The sequence below is a fragment of the Marmota flaviventris genome, chromosome 7, assembly GCF_047511675.1.
Source record: "Marmota flaviventris isolate mMarFla1 chromosome 7, mMarFla1.hap1, whole genome shotgun sequence".
NCBI classification, from domain to species: domain Eukaryota; kingdom Metazoa; phylum Chordata; class Mammalia; order Rodentia; family Sciuridae; genus Marmota; species Marmota flaviventris.
Window position 1 is genome coordinate 127,917,747 of NC_092504.1, and position 24,490 is coordinate 127,942,236.

Sequence of the window (24,490 nt, forward strand, 5' to 3'; positions counted from 1 at the left end):
TTCTGGTGTGTGTAGAGTATTTTCTCATTGTTAAGCCTTTGTTTCCTAAGCAAACCCATATACATCGAAAGGTATGTTCTGAAGGGTCTAAGAGTGCTAACAATTACTTTTTAAAAAGTTTCTTTCATGTTGGCTGTTAACTTTGGAAAAAGAGTAATGTATCTGAATTCTGGATTATCTGGATGACTGAAACTGTATAAATCAAAGCCTGCAACACTGCATCAATCTTCACATTTACTTGTTTGAAAGTCTATTTGTACCAAGAAACAAAACTTGAATTTATGTGCTAATGGATGAATAGGAGGATGTAATTATGTAACTCATGTACTTCTGCCAAAAGTCAGCCAAATTGTGTTTGTCTTCTACTCATCTCAAAGCCATAAGGAACAGAAGTTTTGCAATATTGGAACAGAGGAATGGTCAGATAATTGCGTAGTCACAGAATTATAGGAATGGTGAATGCAAAAGAACATTCTTTATAGTGGACAGCTTGTTGGCAGCAAGGCCCAGATTTGTCTGGTCTTTTAGGTATTATTTGATTCTGGCAAACATTCCATTATATGTGTGATAAAAATTCTTTTCCTTTAGCTTCTGCTTAAATGTAAATGTATATTAGTTTTATAATTATAAAATTTCCAGTTGTCTATATACACTTAAGCAGCATTATAATAAAACAATTTCAGTGAACATTTAGGAATCATAGTTTTTCATATTTTTAAGGTGGTCTACCTATTATTTAAGTTTGAAAATCATTATTACTTGTATCTTTAGATTTTGTGCTATTGACTCTTTGTTTTTAGAAGAAGATCTGCAGCAATAGAATCTGCTTGCTGGATAATTTGAGGTCTGTGTCTTATTTTCAAAGTAAAATTTAAATAATTTTGTTGATGATTGGTTTTAAAAGTTATCTTAGAATAAAGATAGTATTAAGGAGAAGTCATTTCTTTCTACAATACTTAACATGAATCTTTTATAATTTTGTTTTATTTTCACTGATTAATTTTATAGGTAGTCAGTATGCATTTCCAAGGCTTTGGACTATGTTTGGGTCTTCTGTTCACCTCGCTCAATGCAGAATTTATGGATGACAGTGTTGAGGTGGAAGACTTCAGTGAACATTCAGAAGAAATTGATGTTAATGAAGGTGAACATTCCTCAGAGGTAAGGTTATTGAGAAATGAATTATGAATTATTCTTTTACAAGATGCATAGAAGTGACTGGTCTCTTAGGATTCATCTCAGTTCTAAGAGTCTTCATTTTCCAAATAGATAGAAAAGCATTGCTTTTTCCTGACTATCTTGTTGCTGTAGTTTTTAAAGTGTCTACATAAACAGAAATTAATGTGACTCCTAGTATAGTTTTGTTAAATAAATATGCAGAAGGTTTTTACTGCCAAAACAGGAGCTCATCACTGGTTGAAGAGGACCAAGTACTTCAGCTAGGAGTAAGGTTATTGTAAGTTTTATTTCTGACACTGTCAGTGAAATAAAGGGTAGTATAACATGTGGTCTTCAGGAAGTAACGATTTCTTGGAGGAAGAAAATGCTAACAAGGAAGGCGAAGTAGAAAGGAGAGTGAAGATGAGCTGGGCCTGTGGGAAGGCTGACCCACATTTCTGCCTCAGCATCTCTGAGATGTGTGCTTTGAGGGGGCTGCTAACGGGAGTCTGGGGACTGGTGTCTGACTATGCAGAAGAGCATTCCCGCAGGGCACGGTGGCACACACCTGTAATCCCAGCGACTCAGGAGGCTGAGGAAGATTTCACGTTCAAGGCCAGCCTCAGTAATTTAAGGAGACCCCAAGCCTCTTAGCGAGACTCTGTCTCAAAATAGAAAATAAAAAGGCCTAGGGATGTGGCTCAGTGGTTAAGTGCCCATAGGTTCAATCCCAGGTACCAAAAAAAAAAAAAAAAAAAAGAAAGAAAGAAAAAGAAAAAGGAGGAGGAGAGGGGAAGAGGGAAGGGGGCAGGCGAGGGGTGGGAAGGGAGGAGGAGGGGAGAGTGTTCCTGTTGGGGAATGTTCTTGTGACAATTGGAGCTGTTTAAAGTTTAGAGAAAGCATTCATTGTATCATCTTCCTATTGTGCCAGGCACTGGTTCAAGGCTAAGGGAAATAATTGTTTATAGACATCTTTGCTTCATTTCCCTTTATTAGGAGTTTTGTATTTTTAAATGTAAGTGTTGTTTAGCTATTTAAAGTGGATATTCTGCTTGCCCTCTTAAATTTTAAGCTCTGTAAGGACATGTCTTTGAAAATCTAGTTCTGTGACCAGCAAATAAGTGCTTGAAGGGCTACAGGCTGACTTAGATACAGCTACCATAGGGGTCTTTGGAGTTCAGGCTTTAAAGAAATTGACAGACACTCACCACATCTTAACTATATTTGGTGATAATCTGAGAAGATGATAGGAAGTGGGAAAGAAAAATTGTTAAATTTGTTTTATTAGTACATTATAGTTGTGCATATAATGGAGTTTATTTTGACATAATCAGACATGCACGGGATATAGCTTGCTTCACTTCAGTCCCCAGGACTCCCACTGTCCCTCCCCTCCACCCTCCCCATTCCCTTTCCTCTACTGTACTGATATTCCTTCTATTTGTTAATTATTTTCAATTGGTGCTTTATACATAAATGTGGAATTCACTGTGGTGAATTTTATATATATATTCCTATGTATAAATAGCATAATTTGACCAATTTCATCCCAAAGTTCCTTTCTTTTCCTGTCCCCCCACCAGTCTCCTTCTACTCCACTGATCAGTGGAGAAAAGTACAATTTTTTAATGCTTCTAAATTTATAGCATGAGTAATTAAGATACATAAAGTATAAATAAAGGGCAAAACAAACTGCTGGTGTTTTAAGGTCAATCTAAGAAAAAGAAGCCTCTTGAGAGCAACTAAGAACTGAGCAGGGAGGAAGAGCATGAGGAAAAGATTAACATTAAACAGAGGCGAGTGGTGAGAGGGAAAGGGAGAGAGAAGGGAAACTGCATAGAAACAAAAGGAGACCCTCAACGTTATACGAAATCACATATAAGAGGTTGTGAGGGGAAAGGGGGGGGAACAAGGGAGAGAACTGAACAACAGCAGATGAGGTAGAGAGGGAAGATGGGAGGGGAGGGGAGGGGCGATAGTAGGGGATAGGAAAGGCAGCAGAATACAACAATCACTAATATGGCATTATGTAAAAATGTGAATGTGTAACTGATGTGATTCTGCAATTTGTATTTGGGGTAAAAATGGGAGTTCATAACTCATTTAAATCAAATGTATGAAAGATGATATGTCATGAGCTTTGTAATGTTTTGAACAACCAATAAAAAAAAAAGGAAAAAAAAAAAAGAAGCCTCTTGTGACACCTATGCCCATTTAACCAGTCTACAAAAATATAGAGAAAAGTGAAGTTATAAATGGGTAAACTTCATGGAAAATTAGCAATTTTGGTAACTGAATCTTGACCCTTTTAGAAATTATGTGTTTAATTAATGATATTCTTCTTTTAAACTGATAAAAAACCATTCTACTGTCTTTACAAGGGATAGGGTGAAAATAGAAAAAGTACCTCTGCACCCTTTTCCCTAATGGCTGAGAGGAGAAATTTTATAGCTAATCATACAGACAAAATCCAAAAGTTGGGTTCATAAAGTACCAGATTATCTATTACTTTAGGCAAATTTTTATCCATTCATCATCAATTCAAGTTATGTTTTGATAATCTGTCGATCACCTAATCTTTTAAGTTACTTTGTTGGCACAGTCTGTGTCGTGTGGAAAGGGGGCTATGAACTTGGGGCCAGTCTGTGCCCATTCATAAGCCTCTAGCTGCCCTTGTGACCCAGGGCAAGTTGCGAGGCTCTTTCCTAGAGTCTCATCTTCCGTAAGTGGGCACCACAGCAGCACTTCCCTCCAAGGAGCCACCTGTGCCACCGCATGCCCTGTCCCCACCCCATCAGAACAGCCTGCGCTTACTGGCACTTGAGACAGTGCTTTGCTGATGGCCACTTAGCAATGCTGCCTCCTTCTGATTTGTCTCTTCTTCAGGGTCACAGCCTCTGACAATGGCACCATTATCATTTAGTCACCTACCAGTGAGATTTAAGACTTAGTTTTAAACTAGTCTAGATGTTTACTAAGCTTTTCAATTTATATGCTTTTTGTTTTGCTATTTCCTTTGCTTCTCATGACTTTTATCCAAAAATAATGTCACTTATCAGAATCCTGAAACCATTCAAGTGTGTCCCTAGGCCTTTCTAACTACCCCCCTTTTCCCAGTGGACGCAGAGGTCAGTGGGTCTTGTCACCGTATTCTATTCACTTGTATTTTACCATTGCTAGGATTCAGTCTTGAGATCAGAGCCGTGCCATCTCATCTCCATGTTACCTTTATACGCATCGTGTACTAGGTTCATGACTAGATACATTATCTATTTAAAATATTTGCAAAGATGTGTAACTTTAAAATTCTTTTTTTTTAGATTAAATATAAGACACCACAGCCTAAAGGAGAAGTGTATTTTACAGAAACCTTTGATAGTGGAAAGTTAGCTGGGTGAGTATTCACTCAACAGAAGGTTTTCCTTGATTTGATTAGTTTTTTGAAGTCATTGGTTATTGGCCTATGAGAATTAGTCCTATTATAGAGCTATAAAAAATTTTACAGGACTTTATTTGACAGCTTAAGCTAATATTCAAGTATTTTTGACTGATAAAATGTTTAATTTGTATAGTTATTTATGCAAAGAAAGATACAAATAAATTTTGAATGTAAAGAAAAAACAAAACATTTCTTCATTTCCTAGAAAAAGATATTAAAATCTTAAGTTCAGAGTACAAATTGGAGTAGTTACTATTCTGGCCTATACAATGGTAAACCAATGAAAGTTAATATTTATTATTTTTTTCTGAGGTAAATAGGTAATTATTATATTTAGCCCCATTTTATAGGTGAGGAAACTGAGGCTTTGTGATCATACAGTTGGCTAATTGCAGATTCTGAATTTGGCCTGACTCTAGGCTTGCAGAGTCAGCGTAAGTATTCATTATTTTTGAATGAAAAGGGACAGTGTTGGATAATCTTTTATGTTTCTAATATGCATTTTGTCTATAAAAGACTAGTTTTATTTTGAATAAATAAACATGTGTTTTCAACTTTGTTTACAGATGGGTCTTATCGAAAGCAAAAAAAGATGATGTGGATGCAGAGATTTCTATATATGATGGTAAAATATTTAAATATTTGATATAACCACTGTGATCCAGAGCTCACTAGCTTTTAAGATTATATTGTCATTAAATTATTTGGCTAGAGGACCCATCCTGCTTTGCCATAAAACGTCCAGTTTTTTTATTTTTAACTCATCCCTTTTCAGGACTTCTGGAAATCCCTTTTAAGCCACAAACCAGTTTTTTTTTTTTTTTAATCTCAAACAGTTGAATTTTCACTCTATTGAAGTTAGTCTTAAATCAGTTATTTCCCAGACCACAGCTGTTCCCTACACTGTTTCCTCAAGCTTGGGTACACCTAGATCAAGTTCTAATTTATGGCAAGATTCTCCTAGTGAGTGCCAGTCAGAGGCCAATAATGTGAGCTACAAGGTACATGGCTACTCGTGGATCCCAGGTCTCCAGCCTACATCCACTATCACAGGATCTCTGATAGCATCACTGTTGGCATGGTTATAGAAAGAACTGTCCTGCGTGCAAGGGTCTCCTTTCCCCCTAATAAGACCATCCCAGAGAATGACAAAAGAATTCCCTGTAGTCCACAACCAGCCTCCTCAATTGTGGTGTCCTGAGGGAAGATCAGCTACTTTCAAGGTGGCCGATAATGGAATTTTCACTCATCATACTTCCACCCTGATAGGCAGGTATATGAGAACAAAACCAGTAAGAGTATGTGTTGGATATCAGCTGTCTACTTCCTTTTTATAGTTTTATTTTATTTTAGTGGAGGGTAAAGATCATGTCTGTGTATCATCCTTTGCTCAAAGTGTTCTTCATTCCTGCAAATCCTTCCTGGTTTTATGTGTTTATATACTCCAAAAGGGGTACCTCCATATGCTCAGAACAAACAATACTGCATTTGGTCCATTCACAGAATAGAATTGTTTCCTCCAGGGAAGCAGTGAGTCTGCAGAGGTATATGATGCTTCCTAAAATAAATCCACATAAACACAGGGTACATTATCAAACAGAGTGCTTGGTCTCTTACATCTATGTTTAAATACTTTATAGTTTTTTCCCAGAACATTGAGTTAGTATTTGCTTTATCTATGTATTTTGTAAGAATCCATTGATGTAGCATCCCTAAAAATTAGATGTGGTCCTTCTTGAGGGTAAGTTTAACTGTCTACTTACTACTTATCAAAACAGCTTTTAGTGTTTAGTTCCCCCCCCCGCCAGATTAAAATTAAAAACAAGTAAAACAAAACATTTTCTTAGCAGCCAACTCTAACCTGTTGTCTTATTAAATATTCAAGTAAATAAAAAATTTAACAAATATATAGGTTCTCCTGGGTGTGAAAATGCAGATTGCTTATAAATAACTCACAGCCACCTAGAAATGACCATACTGAAACATGTACAGGGGTGACTGAAATAGTGGGTGACATTGTTTTCTGTGTGTATTACTTTACTGTTAAAAAATTAAGGGTTACTGAAAAAAATTACACTACCGTATTAGATATAGCCAGCCTGACTTTTTTTAATGTCTTAAAAGCAACTTTGAAAAATGTGGAGTCTTAAAGTTCCAGGTTCTAAAGATGGTGTTGGGTATTGATATCAGTGGTGTTGTCTACACGGTTGTTGATTGATACCAAGATCAGGTTGTTTGGCAGACTATTTAGTATTCTTAGTATTTAATCAGAGCTTCTATACAACAGCCCCTGAATAAAAAAATCACTCCAGGCTTTTCAGCAGTAAGAAAATCTGTACAAAACATTAAGTTTAGAGATGAGAATTGTGCATTTGGGGAGAATTATCCAAGAATTTCAGATTTTTTAAAAAAATATGTAGATGTTGTAAATTCTAATTCTTCAATTAACCAAATTTCGGAATGTCTTATAAAAAGTATGTACAGTTTTTGTGAAATTTTATTAACAAGGGAATTTATACTATCTAGTATTTTCCAGAATTTAGGTAAACAATGTGGTTAATAGAGAGTTATTGTTTAAATTGGGGAAAACCTCTTGTCCTTTGTAGAAATTACCTTGTTTTTAAAAGTGCTAAGTGATACATTTTTCATAGATGCTAAATATACATACATAATTACAAGAAAAAACAACATAGTTTTTAAGATCTTTTACTATCACCATCTTGAAAAATCCAAAAGTTGTTACTTCTTAATATATGACCTATTTTGGTGGACTGCAGGGAGGAGGGTTAGTAATAATATAATTCATTGTTAATGAGAGAGAATAAAAACCAAATAAATTTACCTTTTAGAAGTAAACTATCACCAAATTGGGGATGATGAAAAACCTAAAAACTTTTTTTAAAAAGCATTTTTAATAATACTAAAAGTGTACCCAGCAGTAGACCAAAAATCACCTTTTTGATTCATAAAACTTTTTATTCTTACAATTTTTTTAGAAAGAAAAAAAGTAACATAACAAGCATTAATGATTTCAAAAGTGCCCACTAATAAATATTTGAGTTGACAAAATATTGGGAAAATAACCAGTTTTTGCTGAATTGACTTAACAATATCTCTTATTTTAAAAAACAAATAAATGTATACACATTAATATAGGTGGGCTTTCTAAAGTATTAAAATGGAGTCCAGCACACCAGTTTTGGGCTACAGATGGCCCACGTGGCTTTACATGTAGCGCAGTCCCTTGATCTGAAGGCAGGAGCCAGTCTAGACTGGGAAATCCCAACCCAGAGAGGCCTGACAGCTTTGCCAAGCAGCTCAGTGCTGATCTTGGGCTTTCTGCTTTCCTGAGCTGTTTGGCACTGCCTGTGAGGGGTATATGTGAGTTAAGCATACTGATTTCAAAGTGAAATTTAAATTCCTGCAATTACTACTGTGAGCAAGTAAGGTAGCTGACAAGTACCGAGCGTTTCAAAATATGCTAATGGACTGAGTCCACGGCTGGTACTAAATTAAGGATGCTCTTTATCACATGCAGTTTTCAATATCTCATTTTAAAAATTCAATGTTGATAGACCCTGTGAGACAATTCATATTTTGTAATTCTTCAAAAAAAAATCTGTTAGAGAAAAATCAAGCTCATCCAGCTTTAGAAGTGCCTTGGTCAGATACTGTAGTGTTTGTTATTTATTAGATTTCACAGTTCTATCTAACAAAATGAAACCATTCTCTAATAGGAAAAAAGAAAAGAAAGGGGAAAAGGCCGGTGTATATGCAGCTATAAATGTTATTTTTTTTACCTATAGTTTGGGTTTATTTTTCTCAAATCATCCTTCATAGAAAAATTTGTTTACGACTGCTATAAAATAATTCTTAAGTCAGAATTTTCTGTTCTAATTTGCTTTGCTTTATTTTTTAGGAAGATGGGAAATAGAAGAGTTGAAGGAAAACGGGGTACCTGGTGACAGAGGATTGGTATTGAAATCTAGAGCAAAGCATCATGCCATATCTGCTGTGTTAGCAAAACCTTTTATTTTTGCTGATAAACCTTTGATAGTTCAGTAAGTTTTATTATGTTTTTGAATACTTTTTCAGAATTTGTATTAGTTTGATATAATTTGGCATCTGAATACAGCTTGGACTTTTATGCTTGGTATAATTTTTTTTTCTTTTTCAGTTTAGTTAAGTATACAAATCAACATATACCACATAAGCACACTTTTTCAGTGTAAAGCAGGTTAATGATAAAATCATGTACAGTAGTAGTCACTACTAGGCAAGTACAAAAATGTCACCATGAAATATAGTGCACAGTAAAATCACCATTTTAATTTTGTTTTCTTTAAAGTACTTGCTACATATTTGAATTATATATATGCACATATAGGTATGTATGTTTGTACATATATTTACCTCAATATATTCAGAATGGAATCATTAATATTGTTGTTAAGCCAATGATAAAGGCAGAAAATCTATTTTTTATTTCTTATATACATGACAATAGTAGAATGCATTACATTTATAATTATCCATGGTATAAAAGCAATTCTATTTTAAAAGAACATATGTATGTAGATCAGCATTTTCCACATCATGTCGACAAAGACATTCTCCTTTTGCCCAGTGTGGACATAACCATGTAGCTTCCTTATGTACTGCTGCAAAATTGGGCAAATTCCTCAAGTTGTGTCACCTGTACTTCTATGAAACCAAAATCTATGCAGACAATTGCAAAACACATAATATTCAAATTCCAAAGAAAAGGAAATACATAAACGTTCTTTGTGTGTTATATCAGAAAATGTGGCTGTCCAAAATTAATTATAGCATAAGGAAATATTAACTGTAAATTATATAGTTCAGAATCTCTTCAATTCTCTGTGAGCACATCAGAGCTATTTCTACCTGGTGTAATTAAATGCTGTCTTGTGTTTTAGACATTTTTGAAAAAATGGCATTTGGTGTAATTGGCTTACTATTTCAGTTGTGATGCTTTGGCTGAGACTTTATTAAGAAATTTTAAGGGACTTAAAGGTAGTAATGTTAAAGAATATATGACCATTAATTGAACAAATTAAAAATATTATTGCAGATACTTATTGGGACCCATATTTGAGCTTGGTATTATTCAGAATTTTGTTCATTTTTTCCTTGAGAATTTTCAGATAATTTTATTCTCTTAAAATGTAAGTGAACTGTAATATCACTTTCTATTTTGACTCTTTGTGGTTTAAATAAATGACTAAGATAAAAATTGTAAAATTTAACTTCTCCAGAGTAAAGTAAATCAAATTTAGTATTTTCAGCATGAGTCACTACTAAGCAAGTACAAAAATGGCAGTTTATAAAATTAGAAGTGAAGATTAGAAAATAAGTCTGAAATGTTACTAAAAATATTGTGAAGTGCTTGTTCTGCAAGAAGAGAAGGAGAATCAAGAGTTGAATAACCTTCATATGCTTAAAAACAATTAACAGTACAGTGTTTGTCTTCTCTTAATATTGATAAAGTCAAACAGGCTAAATAAAATGAGGAAAATTTATATTAGTAGTATAAATACTATGGACTTATTCTGTCTCTGTATTAGAAGGTGCTTTTCCCAAACAGTGTACATGTAATACCAGTTGAGCATCCCTGATCCAGAAATCTGAAATTTAGAGCTTTTTTTAACCTGTTTGATTACTTATTCACCTGATAGCAATTTTGTAAATGTTTTCTCTTCTCAACACTTTTTTTTAGTTGTTATGACTGTACATGTTTATGGGGCACAGAATGATAATTTGATATCTGTATACAGTATGTAATGATCAAGTCAGGTAATTTGCATTTCCATCTCCTTAAAAACTGATCATTTCATCATCTTGGGAACCTTTGAGCTGCTCTCTTACAAATCGTTGTGAGCTGCAGTCACCCCACCGTGCCGTAGAGCACTAGAACTATGTCTCCTCTCTAACTGCATTGTGGTCTCGTTAACCTAATTTCCTTTTGTCCCCTACCCAACTTCTATTTTCTATTTCTGTGAAATCATCTTTTTAGCTTCCAAATATGAGTGAGGAAGGAAAACACACACATTTTGTCTTTCTCTACTGGCTTATTTTGTTTAATATAATGTTCTCCAGTTGTATTCATGTTGCTGCAGATGACAGGATTTTGTTTGTTTGACTGATATCCCCTTGTATCTCACACCACATTTCCTTCATCCAGTCATCAGCCCGCGGATGCCTCAGTTGATTCTGTGTCTTGCCTGTTGTGAATAGCACTGTAGTAAATACCAGAGTGTAGGGGTCTCATGTGGATTTCATTTTGTTTGAATGTGTACTCAGTAGCCGGAAGCTGGATCCTGTAATTCTACGTTCACTCTGAGGATCACCATGCCATGTCCCATAATGCCTGTACTAATTTACATTCCCACCAACAATGTATCAGTTCTCTGTTTTCTACATCCTCATCAGCATTTATTGTTTTTTGTCTTTTTTTATAGTTGTTCTAAATGGAGTGAGGTGATATTTCATTGTGGTTTTAATTTGCATTTTGTTAATGATTAGTGACAATTAGCATTTTTTTCCTATGCTTCTTTGTCATTTGTATATCTTCTTTTGAGAAATCTTTGGTTTGGTTTATTGCTCATTTTTCAATGGGATTATTTGTTTTTTTGCTCTTGAGTTGGATAGAAAACCTTTGTAAGATGTCTAGTTTGCAGAGCCTCTGAGTTTGATATAATCCCATTTACCTATTTGTGGGTTTTTGTTTGTTTTTGGTAAGTGCTTTGGAGTCTTATCAAAGTCATTACCTGTACCAGTGTCTGGTGGTGTTTCCTATGTCGACTTCTGGCAGTTTCCGAGGCTGCAGGCTGAAGCATAGATCTGCCACTGGATGAAGAGCATGTTCATGGGCAGGGCACGTGGTTGTACCTCTAGTTTCCTCAGGTCATGTGGGGTGAGGCTGCCTGTCAGCCCAGGCTGGCCTGGGAAGGCACCTCATGCTGGGTAGTAGAGGTAGAGTGTCTCGGAGTGTCTGAGGACAACGTGGGGCCTGGGCTGCCCTCTTGGGCTTTAGAAGGCAGAGTGTAGCACTCCTGGCTGTAGGGGCAGGCAGCCCTCAGTTTCTGAACGTTGTGAAGTGGGTTAGGCCACATCAGCAGGCCTGGGGGTGATGCTCTTAAATATCTGAGAACTGTGTGGGAGCTGAGTTGTCTGGTGGGACTGGGCAGGTGTGGATGGTGTTCCTGGCCCAGGGCAGGATGCTTATAGGTGTCCATGGGCTGCACTGGTGCCTTCTGGGCCTTGGCCGGCCAAGCTGCTCGAGATAGGATGTCCAGCTGCTTCCTGAGGTGGAGGATGGGTGGGCCCTGGCTGTTTTCCTAGCTTTTGGTGGGCAAGAGTGCTTAGGGAAGACTTGTCGGTGCTTTCCAGGCAGAGGGTGAGTGGGCAGGGTTGCACATGGGATCTGTGGTTCTGTAGGTGGGCGGGATCTTGAGGTGGTGCTCTTCATCAGAAGCCTGGCACTGAGGGACAATGTGATCTGGCTCTTTCTGTGTGGTAATGACGCAGTGGTGGGGATTCTCTGGCAGTTCTTTAAGCTGGGCTTTGCCTGTGAGAGCTGCTAGCAGCACATAGCAGGTGCCCTTAGCACTCGTGAGCACTGCTGGGGCCTCCTGCTTGCCCACCTCCTCCTGGCTGAAGCCCCTTTGATTAATGGTTGATCTCGTCTCTGCAGACTGAATGGTGAATGCTCTGTGCTTCATTCCCTGACCATCTTAGGTCTCTACCACGTACCTTCTGCATCCTGGCACTTTCCTTTAAACACTCCAGTGAAATAATAGCTATATTTTTTGTTTTAATTTTGGTAATGTGTGTGTGTCTGTGTGTCTGTGTGTGTGGAGAGAGAGACATACTAGGTGCCTTTAGTCAGCCACTTTCTCTGAAATCCAAAACTTGTTGAGTACTGCTATGACTCTCAAAAAGTGTCAGACTTTGGAGCTTTCAGATTTCAGATTTTCAGATTAAGGGTGCTCAACAGGTAAGATCTATACAAATATTCCCAAACCCAAAAATATTCCCAAATCTGATTTTCTGGTCCCAGGCATTTCAGATATTCAACTCAAATGTGTTCAACTCAAATGTGATCATAGAAGTCTTGAAAACTTAACTATCTTAATTTAAGAGTTACAAAATATATTAGCCCATTAGATTTTTTGGGAAGTTCTACATTTAAAACCAAACCAAACCTGTTTTTTAGCATTAATACTGTTTCCTAAACATGTTTGAAGGTATAAATTAATTTTACCCTTAACGATAATTACTACTTCATAAAATAGTTTTGGAAATGATTGTCCAAAGAAATTAGGGTTAACATATACACTTTCTTTTTTTTTAAAAAAAAAAAAAGAGAGAGAGAATTTTTTTAATATTAATTTTTTTTTTTTAGTTTTCGGCAGACACAACATCTTTGTTTGTATGTGGTGCTGAGGATCGAACCCGGGCCGCACGCATGCCAGGCGAGCGCGCTACCGCTTGAGCCACATCCCCAGCCCAACATATACACCTTCATATGTTCTTTCCTTGAAGTTTAGTAGCACTCAAACTACATGATATATGTACTTTGCTGGTCCTCTTATTCATTGTGAATTATTTTTGCTAGACATAAGTTAAAGTTGAAAACTCTTGAAAATCTGCAGTATAAGAAATGGACAGAGTGGGTGGGCTTAGGCATACCAGGAGCAGAGCTCTGTTAGCACTCATGTGGCCAATCACAGAACTGTTGTTTTCAGTTCTTACTTTCACAGAGCACCTTGCCCTGAAATCACCTATCAGGAAGCAATGTCTTTTTATTTTATTTTATTTTTCCTGAAAATAGTGACCTTTTAGTCATATCATGTCCCATGTCTTCTGCTTTATAGTCTTCAAAGGCACAAGTTCCTTGAAAAATATTTATCAACTATTATTTAAAATAGAGACTGTGAGGAGAAAAAAATAAACCCTCCCTTATTTTAAAAATGAGAATAAATCACTTCTAAAAACAAGCAAGTAGCTGTCATTGTGCCTGACATCCCATAAAGGTTGTTACAATCTGTGGTGGGATAGGTATGGGCCGTGTCCCATGTCATAGCCGAGCAGAGAGATGCTCAGAGCTTGAATAACTTGTGCTTATCCAGGGTGTCACTAGAGCTAGTGGCAGAGTCAAGAATGATGCTAAAGTCAAAGTATATGGTGGCTGGTCACCACACATGCCTCTAGGGCCAGCTACTCAGGAGACTGAGGCAGGAGGATCGCTTGAACCCAGGAGTTGGGGGCCAACCTGTGGAGAGATCCTGTCTCCAAGAAGAAGCACATGCTTCTAATCACTATTCTAGACAGCTTGAGAAATAAACCACAGTAGAAAGTACAGGGAGAAATCACCCATAGTCTGGAAAGTCAAAGAAAATCATTTTAAATTTTGCTTTCTTCTGTGCTTTTTGATATAAATCACACTTAAGTGGACTTAAACTGTTAAAACTATATGCTATTATTTTCCATCTTCTTGTCATTGAATTTTCTTGAGAAACATTTAAGCTGTAATCATTTATTAAAATTACCACTGTTTCCTGTTATTTCTTTGGTTTTCATCTTTTTAATATTTATTTGACAAAATCATAATCCTTTTGATTTTTACTGTTTTTCACGTTGATGTCTTTTTCCTCACTGATTTTCATCCTGTGTTATTCATGATTTTCCTGGTGTCCCTTCTGTCTATGCTCATTGTCTTAGCAAGACTATTTCCTTAAAAGTTTTCATTTTTGCTAAGACTTACAGTATGTTGTAAATTCATGAAAAGACTCGTTTATTAATTCACTCTTTTTTAGCTGTTATAAACTAAATAGCTGAAAATTCCCAGATCTCCTGGCTATTTAGGTCTGAAAAACCCCAGATAATTGATTGAGATTATGAAATCTCTTTGCTAGAGCCATTTAATTAAATGTAAACTTAACATGGTATAGCTGAACTAAAGGACAAATTAGATTTAGATATCTAAGATTATCAGGAATATCCTAGAAATCTGCTATTGCTGTGGCCTTTATGGCTCTTGTTCTTTTAGTTTATAAAGAATATGTATATTTTCCTACCTTACCTGAATTTGAAGTTTCCTGTTAGTTTTAGTCAAATATCTTATTCTTAATTTTAACAGTTTCAATATGAAAATATTCAAATAAATTGGTTGGCTTTGTATAGTTAATTATAATCACTCTAATATTTTAATGATGTGTGCTGTGTGCTACAATAATAGAAAATCATTTCCGCTTATTTCCTAAAGGTTGTAAATATGCTTTACGTGGGAGCTATCTAGCATTGTAAAACGTTTCTGTGTGAATGCATTGGGAGTGATGCCGTGTGTTTTAAAGAGCAATCCATCATTTTTATTCATCAGCAGTATGGTTCTCTCTCCCCTCATTTAGATATGAAGTAAATTTTCAAGATGGTATTGATTGTGGAGGTGCATACATTAAACTCCTAGCAGACACTGATGATTTGATTCTGGTATGATATTTTAATATTTTTAAAAAATCTTCTTAAAGTTAGTATTTTTAAGGAGTAATTGATACAACTGAAATTTTCATTTCCGACAAAATCAAAAAGAACTCTGAATGTCTTTTCCCAACATAAGTAGATGTAGCTTTTACAGTTTGCCTTCGAGTTCCACATAAAGCTGGGTTACCTGGAGGCATCCATTTTGTAATCTTTAGCAATAAAAAATTTCACCATGTATGTAAATAGCAGATGGCGTGGTGCTTTTCAATGCTGTTGAAATATCTGCTTTGAGTTCTTCACAAAATAAGACTCATTCAGTTTGTTCAGAGAAATGAGGTGACACACCAAAGCCGGGAAACAGAGTGGGTGGAGAGCCACATGGAAAGGGGTGAGTCCAGATGTTGCCAGCCACGGAAAATGACCATTTGAAGAACATGGCTTAGCGCCTTCTCCAGCAGCAGGCTGTGTCAGTGTTTTGTCACATGACAAGACAAGAAAGGCTGTGAGCTGTTGGTCAGAACTAATGGCCGGCATCGGCTATGCAATGTGTAGGTTAAAGGTTACTTTTAGGATCAGGCAGAAAAGGCCACCTGTAGCGTATGTTGAAGTTCTCGCTGTAGGTGTTCTAAGGTGATGACCAGCAAAGGTAGTTGGCAAACCATCTAATGCCAAGCTGTGTTTTTTAAAAAAATATATGTATTTTGAGGTAAAATTTATCATTTTTCTGTATCCTTTATTGTGTTAAATAGTTCTTTGTTAAATTAACATTTAATACATTCTATAAACTCTACTCATGGGATAGGATAGAGAAATTCATTAAATGGCTCTATAATTCTGGACTAATCCCAGCACTCATCTCTCTTTGAAGGAAAACTTTTACGATAAAACATCTTATACCATTATGTTTGGACCAGATAAATGCGGAGAAGATTATAAACTTCATTTTATCTTCAGACATAAACATCCTAAAACTGGAGTTCTTGAAGAAAAACATGCTAAACCTCCAGATGTAGACCTTAAAAAGTTCTTTACAGACAGAAAGACTCATCTTTATACACTGGGTATATCCTTTTAATTAATTCATTAATTCAAAAATATTTGCTGACTACAAATATATTCATAACAAGTGCTTTAGGAGAAAATAAACACTCATCTACCTTCTAGAAGTTTATCTCTTGGGGAAAATAAGATATATACTATATATATATATATATATATATATATATATATATATATATATACATATATATATATATATATATATATATATATATACACACACACACACACACACACACACAATATACATACACATATGTAGTTATAGTACAGATAGAAAATAAAGTGCCCGATGAGAGAGACAGATGAGGTACAGTCAAGAGTTCAAAGGCAGAGACTTGGAGAAAACTCACTATTATATTTGAACTTGTCTTCAAGTATAAGTAGAATGTAGAAGACAGGAGGAGAAAAGACATTTGTGGCACTGTGACAGTGGTGCTGTAAGAACAGGAAGCTAGAAAGAAAAGTGACAGAAGGGGAGGTCCCAGTGCTCAGGGGAGGAGTGTAGGCTTCTTTCTATAGGCAGCTGTGGTTGCTATTAGGCACTGCTGTGGTTGAGGTGCAGCGCATACCCAACTTTGCTAGGAAAAGCATTAGCAACCGCATGTTGACATAGGTAGCTTCCTTTAAGTAAATGGGTTTGAGTAGATGTGTTTGAATAGTAGGGGTTGCTTCTCTAGTCCTAAGGATGCTAAAGAGCTTTGTTCTGCCCACGATTACTTAAAAATCCTAACACTGCAGAATTAACAGGACATTTTGAAATGGCTCTATCAGCTTCTTCTCGCAAGTGTCAGCTCCATCCAAGACTAAGGTATTTCAGTGTTCTTTGCAAAGGCTGCAGTTACAGAAACAATCATTTTGTCTGCAAAGACAATGCCCAGTTTTCTCCTTAAGAATTTTTGCTATGTTATGAAAAATCTTTTTCTGAAATAATTGGAAAGAAATAGTGGACATTTGGGGGAACATGAATGAAAAATTTTAACTAGAACAGGACATTTTAACTTTGTGCAAACCTGACCAAGAACAAATTAATAGAATACATCAGAGGCTGTAGGAGAGTCATGTTTTTTGAAAGCAAAATTTCACATTCAGCAGTTTATCCAAAGAGAGTTATCTAGAAGAAAGGTGACTTCTGTGTGAAGATATACTGCAAATTTGAAGCAAGCTAAGTGTTATCATTAGGGGACTTTGTATGTAATACAAAGGTGGTAACTACAAACATGTTTAACAGTAGGAATATTACTTATACAGACTGAATAACCCTTATCTAACAATCCAAAATCCAAATGCTCTGAAATATGAAAATTTTTGAGGGCTGACAGTTTGGAATTTGGAGCATTTTAGATTTCCAGATAAGGGATGCTCTCAACAAATGAAGTGTATGCAAATACTCCAAAACCTGAAAAAGCAGTGGTCTCAAGCAATTCGCACAGGAGATTTTCAACCTGTAATATTAAAATGGAAAAGGAAAGTGAGATCCATATTGTAGGGATATAATGGTGGCCAACAGACAGATGATGTAAACAGATAAGAAAAGATGTGATATGTACCTCGCCTTGTTCTCAGCCCTTTCTCTGGAACCACATGGGTGAACAGTGGTCTCTATTCACCTAACTTAGTTAAGTTGCTGCCCTAGAGAGTAAGAGTGACTAATAGGGCTGTAACTGAAACTTAAGTCCATGCATATGCATAAAAACATTGATTCTTGTGCTAGGATCACTAAACGACTTTTTTCTTTTTTAAAAACTGTGGTAGTACTATGTTTTTATAACATTACTCTTTGTATAATGCAGTGCTCTGATTATAAAGTCATTTTAAAACATTCTTTCTAAATAGAAATTTTTGGCCAAAAATTTTGAATGGAGTTTTTTTTCCACTCATAACTATTTGCCATATGCTTTCTTTTTTTAACTATAATTTGTATATCTTTATTTTTATTTTATTTTTATGTGGTGCTGAGGATCGAACCCAGTTCCTCATGTGTGTGAGGTACGTGCTCAGCTATAACCCCAGCCCCTTCTATAATTAAAAAAAAAATCCATTTCAGTCACAAAATTTATGAATAAAGTTCTTTTTAAGATTTTTTTTAAATGCCTTTGTTTTTTAAAGTAGGGGGAACCCTGTACTTTTTTGCATTTAAGATCTTGCTCTTAGCTCTGCTTCTGTCTCAGATTTTTTTCCTTTATTTTAGTAATGTAGTTTCATAATCTCAGCTGTAATAGAAGAGGAAACAGGAAAACAGGGAGAAAATACTGAATGTGGGTACTGTTATTTGGGATTTGCATGTAGCATTACTTGGATTTGACATGAATAATCTGTCATTGTCATGACTGAAAGCCCTGGAGATAGCTATGACTGCAGAGCTGTTTCTTCAGAAGAAGCCAGTGGCCACTTCACTAGTGATCAGGACGATCCTGATACTTGTCCACAGCTCCTACTTCTTTCATTCACTGTTAAGCAGATCTTTTAATCGACACTGTCTCCAAAGATCTGAATTTTACCCAGAGGGAAGAGAGATCTTTTATTTTGTCATTACAAATGATAAGGGAATCTAGAGTTTACCTGGAGCACACCTAGTGCTAAAAGTAAGCTTAGATACTCAAAACACTCGGAAGGTGTTTTACACTAGAATATATGAACCATTGAATTTGAAATGCTAGTGAGCCTCATCTTTAAATCTTTCTGGAATGATATTAATACAGCAATGTTTATTTCCTAATTTTGGTGGCCATATTGGGCTTTTGTAGGAGAAATGTTTGTGAGACTATACCTTCAAACATTCAAGGGTGATGTGTAAGTTGTCAGTAACTTACTCTCAAGCGGTTCAGGAAGAAAGTTATTTGTAGTTTACTTGCCACTTTTTGTTTTAAATGCTGAGGAAAATTGGGTTGTATCTGTAGCTTAAAAAGTGAAGCTGGGGGCTGGAGCTGGATCTCAGTGGCAGAGTGCTTACCTAGCACATGTGAGGCACTGGGTTCGATCCTTAGCACCACATTTAAAAAATAAACAAAAATAAAGGCATGACGTCCATCTCAAAAAAAAAAAAAAAAAGGTGAAGCTGAGTGGCATGAGTGTCAGACAGCTGGCTACTGTGTATTCCTTACTTGAGATGAATTGTAAACAGCACTTTAAAACAAATTTTATCTTTATTTTAGAAATCTAATGATTTCAGCATATTTTGAATACATTGATTATTCCTCTGTTTCTGGTTGGGAGAAAATTTTATCCATGAAGTTTAGATAGTTTTATTATTTAAAACATTGTCTTTAAAATTTCATGATAAGTATGAAATGTTTAAATTGTTCTTCAGTAATGAATCCAGATGACACATTTGAAGTATTGGTTGATCAAATAGTTGTAAACAAAGGAAGCCTCCTAGAGGATGTGGCTCCTCCTATCAATCCTCCCAGAGAAATCGATGATCCCACGGACGTGAAACCCGAGGAATGGGATGAGAGGGTGAAAATCCCCGACCCTTCTGCCGTCAAGCCGGAAGAATGGTGAGCACAGAGCTCAGTCATGAGCCTTATTCCACATAGTGAAGTCATGCCATGTAATATAGATGGATGTTTACAACCAACAAAACTTAGTCTTTTAACATCAGAATCACTTATTTTGACCAGTGAAATATTTTAAAATTGGCTTTCCAAATACTTTTGCATTTTCCTGCCTTTTAATTTAAAAAATTTCATTTAAATTAATACTTGCATATTATTGTAATTTCAATGTGTTTATTTTTGTGTTCAGTTCTATGGGAGGAAATTCATGAGCCAATACCAACTTATTAATTTTATTCCTTGTTTGTTCTTTATCATATGCATTTGAATGTTTTATCTAGTTTCGTTTGTTCAGTTGATAATTATTTACCCTTAAAATAGCCATAGTCTAATATCTATTAGACTATGCAGGACTTACTCATACCAGTATGCTTTCAACCATAAATTTTTCACTAGCCCTGTGTGTGTTGTTTCCATTCTACAGAATTATGAATATTTTCCTTAAAAGACATATATTCAGCTTCTTAGTTCCCATAGCTTGAGTTCAGATGGCAAGAGATACCTGTATATCTCCTCATTTACTAGGATTTTTTTTTTTTTTGTAATTTCTCTGTAAAGGTCATGTTAATTTTATTCCTGAGAATCTTATTTCTTTTTCTGCTGAATGGGTAATCCTTAATTAGGTTTTGCTAGATAAATTATCTGTCTCTTTGTATTCAACATACCTTATTTTCTATGGCTGTGTAACAAAGTCTCCCAAAAACATAGCAGCTGGAGGCGGCAAATTCTTACCATTTCGTAGGTTTTCTGCCTCAGGGACCCAGAGGGCTTAGCTGGGAGGTGCTGCCTGGGACTGTCATGAGGCAGCGGTCAAGCTGCTGGCCAGAGCTGGTGCAAGGCCCACTTCTAGCAGCTCAAGCGCCTGATGCCAGGAAGTTTCCCATCTTCCCACTTGGGCTGTCTTTAGGTCTGTGGCAGATGGCTTCCCCCAAAGGGAGGGATCTGAGACAAGGAGAGAGCAACTACAGAAACTGTGGGGTCCTGTCTAACCTAATCTTAGAAGGAATGTGTTGTCACTTGAGCTCATTCTGCTGGTCACACAGACCAATGCTGGTACATTTGGGAGGGAACCACATGATGATGTGAATATAAATATTAAGAGTAAAAACAATTCTGTGCTTAATTTACTAAGAGATTTTTCCCCATTATTTGGTATTGAATTTTGGGAAATCCTTTATGTGCATCTATTGAGATGACTATGTGTGTTCTATTTTTTAAATTTTTTGAATTATAGTAATTGACATTCTGTTATCCAACTAACCTTACAATCCACTTGGTATTATTTGTTTTTAAAAAAATGTTTTGTTGTGGGTGGACAGAATGCTTTTATTTATTTTTATGCAATGCTGAGGATTGAACCCAGAGCCTCACCCTTTCTAGGCTAGCACTCTGCCATTGAGCTACAGCCCCAGCCTAGTTTTATCCTTTTGATAGTTGCTGGGTTCGAGTTATATATTTTTCTTGTCAAATTCACTGTAGTGTGATTTCCATACACTGAAATTCATTTTAGGTTTACAGCTCTGTGAGTTTTGATGAATAGAAACAATGGTATAACCACACCACAATCATCATCTCCAATATTTTGATCATCCCAGAGAGGTCCCTCCTATCCTTTAGTCATCAGTTCTCTTCTCCCGCCCTCAACCCCTGCAATCACAGATAGGATTTCTGTTTCTACATTTTGCCTTTTCCAGAATGTAGTTTATGGCTTTTGTATCTGAGAACAATGCTTCTGAGATTCATTGGTGTTGCTACATGTGTCAGTAATTAACTTGTTTTATTTACTTAGTGGAGGTAGAGCATGAATTGATTGTCCATTTGTCTATTGTTGAAAATCTTGATGAATTCCAGGTTTGTGATAAGCATTTGTAGAGAGGGCTTTATGTGGATATAAATTCTCCATTTTTAAGGGTAGATTCCTAGGAATAGGATTGCTGGATTGTACAGTAAATATGGATCAGCATCCACTTATCACAGAGATCATTCAGCCTTTGGATTTGGGGGATTGGTTTACTTAGCTTAGCTTGATATTCTCCAACTCCATCCATTTACCTGCAAATGCCATAATTTTATTCTCTTTTAATGCTGAGTAATATTCCATTGTGTATATATACCACATTTTCTTTATCCATTCATTATTAAACGGTATCTAGGTTGGTTCCACCGCTTAGTTATTGTGAATTGAGTTGCTATAAACATTGATGTGGGTGCGTTACTATGGTATGCTGATTTTAAGTCCCGTGGTGGTGTGCCTTTATTTTTAAGGTGGATTTCTTACAGGCATTCTGTGTCTGGGTCTTTCCTTTAAAAGGGTGTTTAATTCTAGGCTTATCTAATGTAACCTATCTCTAATCTCATTATGTGTCCCATATATTCTGTGGCACTTTATAAGAACTTTTTCTTGACTTGATAGTTGTTTTCCTTTATTGCAGTTTTCCACTCTTTCTTTCCTGTTGGTTTCTTAGCCTTTCCTCTGTGGTTTATGGTTTAGTGGTTGCTCTAGGCTTCACAATATGCATCTTTAACAGATCTCGGTCTACTTCAAACAAAAACTCAGCCTTCACGTGGAATTGAGCCCCATTGAGTCTCCTGTCATCCCGCGCCCTGTGTGTTGTGTCCACGCACTTCCTTGTATGCGCACGGGGAAGGCCATCTGCCTGCCCTCCGCTCAGCATCTTTGGATCATAGGAGGGGAAAGCCTTTTGGTTACCCCCATGGTCACCTTCTCTGGGACTCTTGTTCCTTCTGTGCCAGTGCGGATTTCCAACTGTGATCATCTCCCCGCTGCCTGAGAAGCTTCCCTGAGGTGTGGCCCAGCCCGTCATCCTCATTGGATTCTCCTGGCCTTCCTGGGGATGGTTCCTTTGCCTTCATTTTTTTTTTTTTTTGAATAATTTTTTAGTTATAGATGGACATGATATCTTTATTTATTTATTTTTATGTGGTGCTGAGTTTCGAACCCAGGGCCTCAACACATGCAGGGCAAGTGCTCTACCTGTCAACTCCAGGTTGGCAGCTGTTTCCCAGCAGGCATCTCTGATCCTGGGGCTCCCGCTGTTTTTGCAGAGAAGTCGGCCATTGTGCTCCTCTTTGCTCTCCTTTACCTGATACGTCCTTTGTTCTCAGTTTGATTTTAAAATGTTTCGTTATTACCAATTTTCAGCAGTTGATTTTGCATTACCCAGTGTGGCTCTCTGTACGCTTCTCTGCTTTGGATTCTTTAACCTTTCTGGAATGTGGGCTCATAGTTTGTACCAAATTTGGATAATGTTTTCAGCCATTATTTATTTCAACATTCCCATGTTCCTCTCTTTCTCCATTCCTGTGTCCTCTCTGTGTTAAATGTATGTCACGGGACTTTAGATTGTCTCACTGATGATCACTGAGGAGGGAGGTGTCCATTGTTTTTAAAATAGTTTTCCTCTTTTTGCTTCATACTAGAAAACGTCCCTATTTCCTTACATTCTTGTTTTTTGTAGACACCAGGATTGCTACCTGTTTGGAAAGTAGTGTGGTGTTCCTGGAAAATCAAAAATGCTAAACTTGTTAACTCTTTTCTGGTTAACAGAGCCACTGATAGCTAGTGAAAATGCTGTTGCTCTCAGGCAGAGATTGTTATAGGAAGTACCTCGTACACATAGGCAGAGCATCCTGGTCTAAAAGAGATCAGTAGGAAGCCCTGCCAGTGACTGTCCATGCCTCCTGCTGTCAGGAGAGAAGGCTCCTCCTTCCCCATGGACTCATGGGGCTTCTTGAGTTTTTACCCAGAAAGGATGAATTTGTCATTAAATGTGAGAAATCGCAGATAACGGTCATATTCTGACTAGCAAAATGTACTGGATTTGCTTTAAAGAATTAGAAAAAAATCTTCCTCAAATTTTAAATTCTGGTTATCCCGAGCATTCAGAGACTCAAGGTAACATTGATGTCAGGCAAGTTCAAGTCTGTACATTTATAGTCACTTATTTTAGTTAATTTTTTACTCAAGTTTTATTTGGAAAGTCATGAAAGAACATCTTATTTTAAAATTTCCGTAAAGATGAAATCATATTGGTAGTTCTAGTCAGTACTTGATGTAATTATGTTTATTTTAGAATTCACTCCCTAAGTTAGTGTTATTTTTAAAAATAGAAATATTAGAATTAAATTAAATGTGGAGAGTTTTTAAAGAAAAATAACAGTGGAGTAGGTAAGACCTTTTCAAATATGACATAAAATCCAAGAACCATTACAGGAATTATTAATAAATTCAACCATTTGAAAGCAGATGATTTGTGTGTGATAAAGAAAAAAGAACAAACTTTATAAAAAACACATAAGAAACTGGAAAATGTCTTTTGAATTCATACAGCTGACAAGTGGCTAATTTCTTCATACAGAGGTAATGAGCTATTTAATGTAAACAGAAATGGTTTTTATATATCACTTTATGCTGTTAAATGTACACTAAAATACAGTGCAATGCCATTTTCAACTATCAAGTAGGCAAAAATTCAAAGTTTGGTAGTACTATTGGCAAGGTCACAAGAAAATTGGTACTCTTGTACACTACTGATAGGACTGAAAATGAACCCGTAAGAAAGTAATTTAGAAGACATCAAAATTTAGTATGCTCATACTTTTGCAGGTGAGAAATGGCTTACAATCTATTATAGCATTGTTTGTAATAGTAAAATTTTGGAAACACTCTCTCTAAGAAGGAAATACCTAAATAAATTATGAAATAAAGTAGAAAATTATGCAACTGCTAAGAATAAAACAGATATATGTG

The 24,490-nt window shown here is 36.2% G+C and overlaps 1 protein-coding gene across 1 annotated transcript in view; it reads left to right on the forward strand.

Annotated features, from left to right (window-relative positions):
* Positions 1-1,017: 1,017 nt before the first annotated feature.
* Positions 1,018-24,490, forward strand: part of Clgn (calmegin) — a 29,997-nt gene continuing 6,524 nt past the window's right edge. The window contains exons 1-7 of the mRNA XM_027926727.2: positions 1,018-1,161; positions 4,479-4,552; positions 5,164-5,222; positions 8,517-8,658; positions 15,031-15,112; positions 15,972-16,164; positions 19,473-19,662. Coding sequence (XP_027782528.2) covers positions 1,018-1,161; positions 4,479-4,552; positions 5,164-5,222; positions 8,517-8,658; positions 15,031-15,112; positions 15,972-16,164; positions 19,473-19,662 — 884 coding nt within the window. The remainder of the gene's footprint in view (positions 1,162-4,478; positions 4,553-5,163; positions 5,223-8,516; positions 8,659-15,030; positions 15,113-15,971; positions 16,165-19,472; positions 19,663-24,490) is intronic.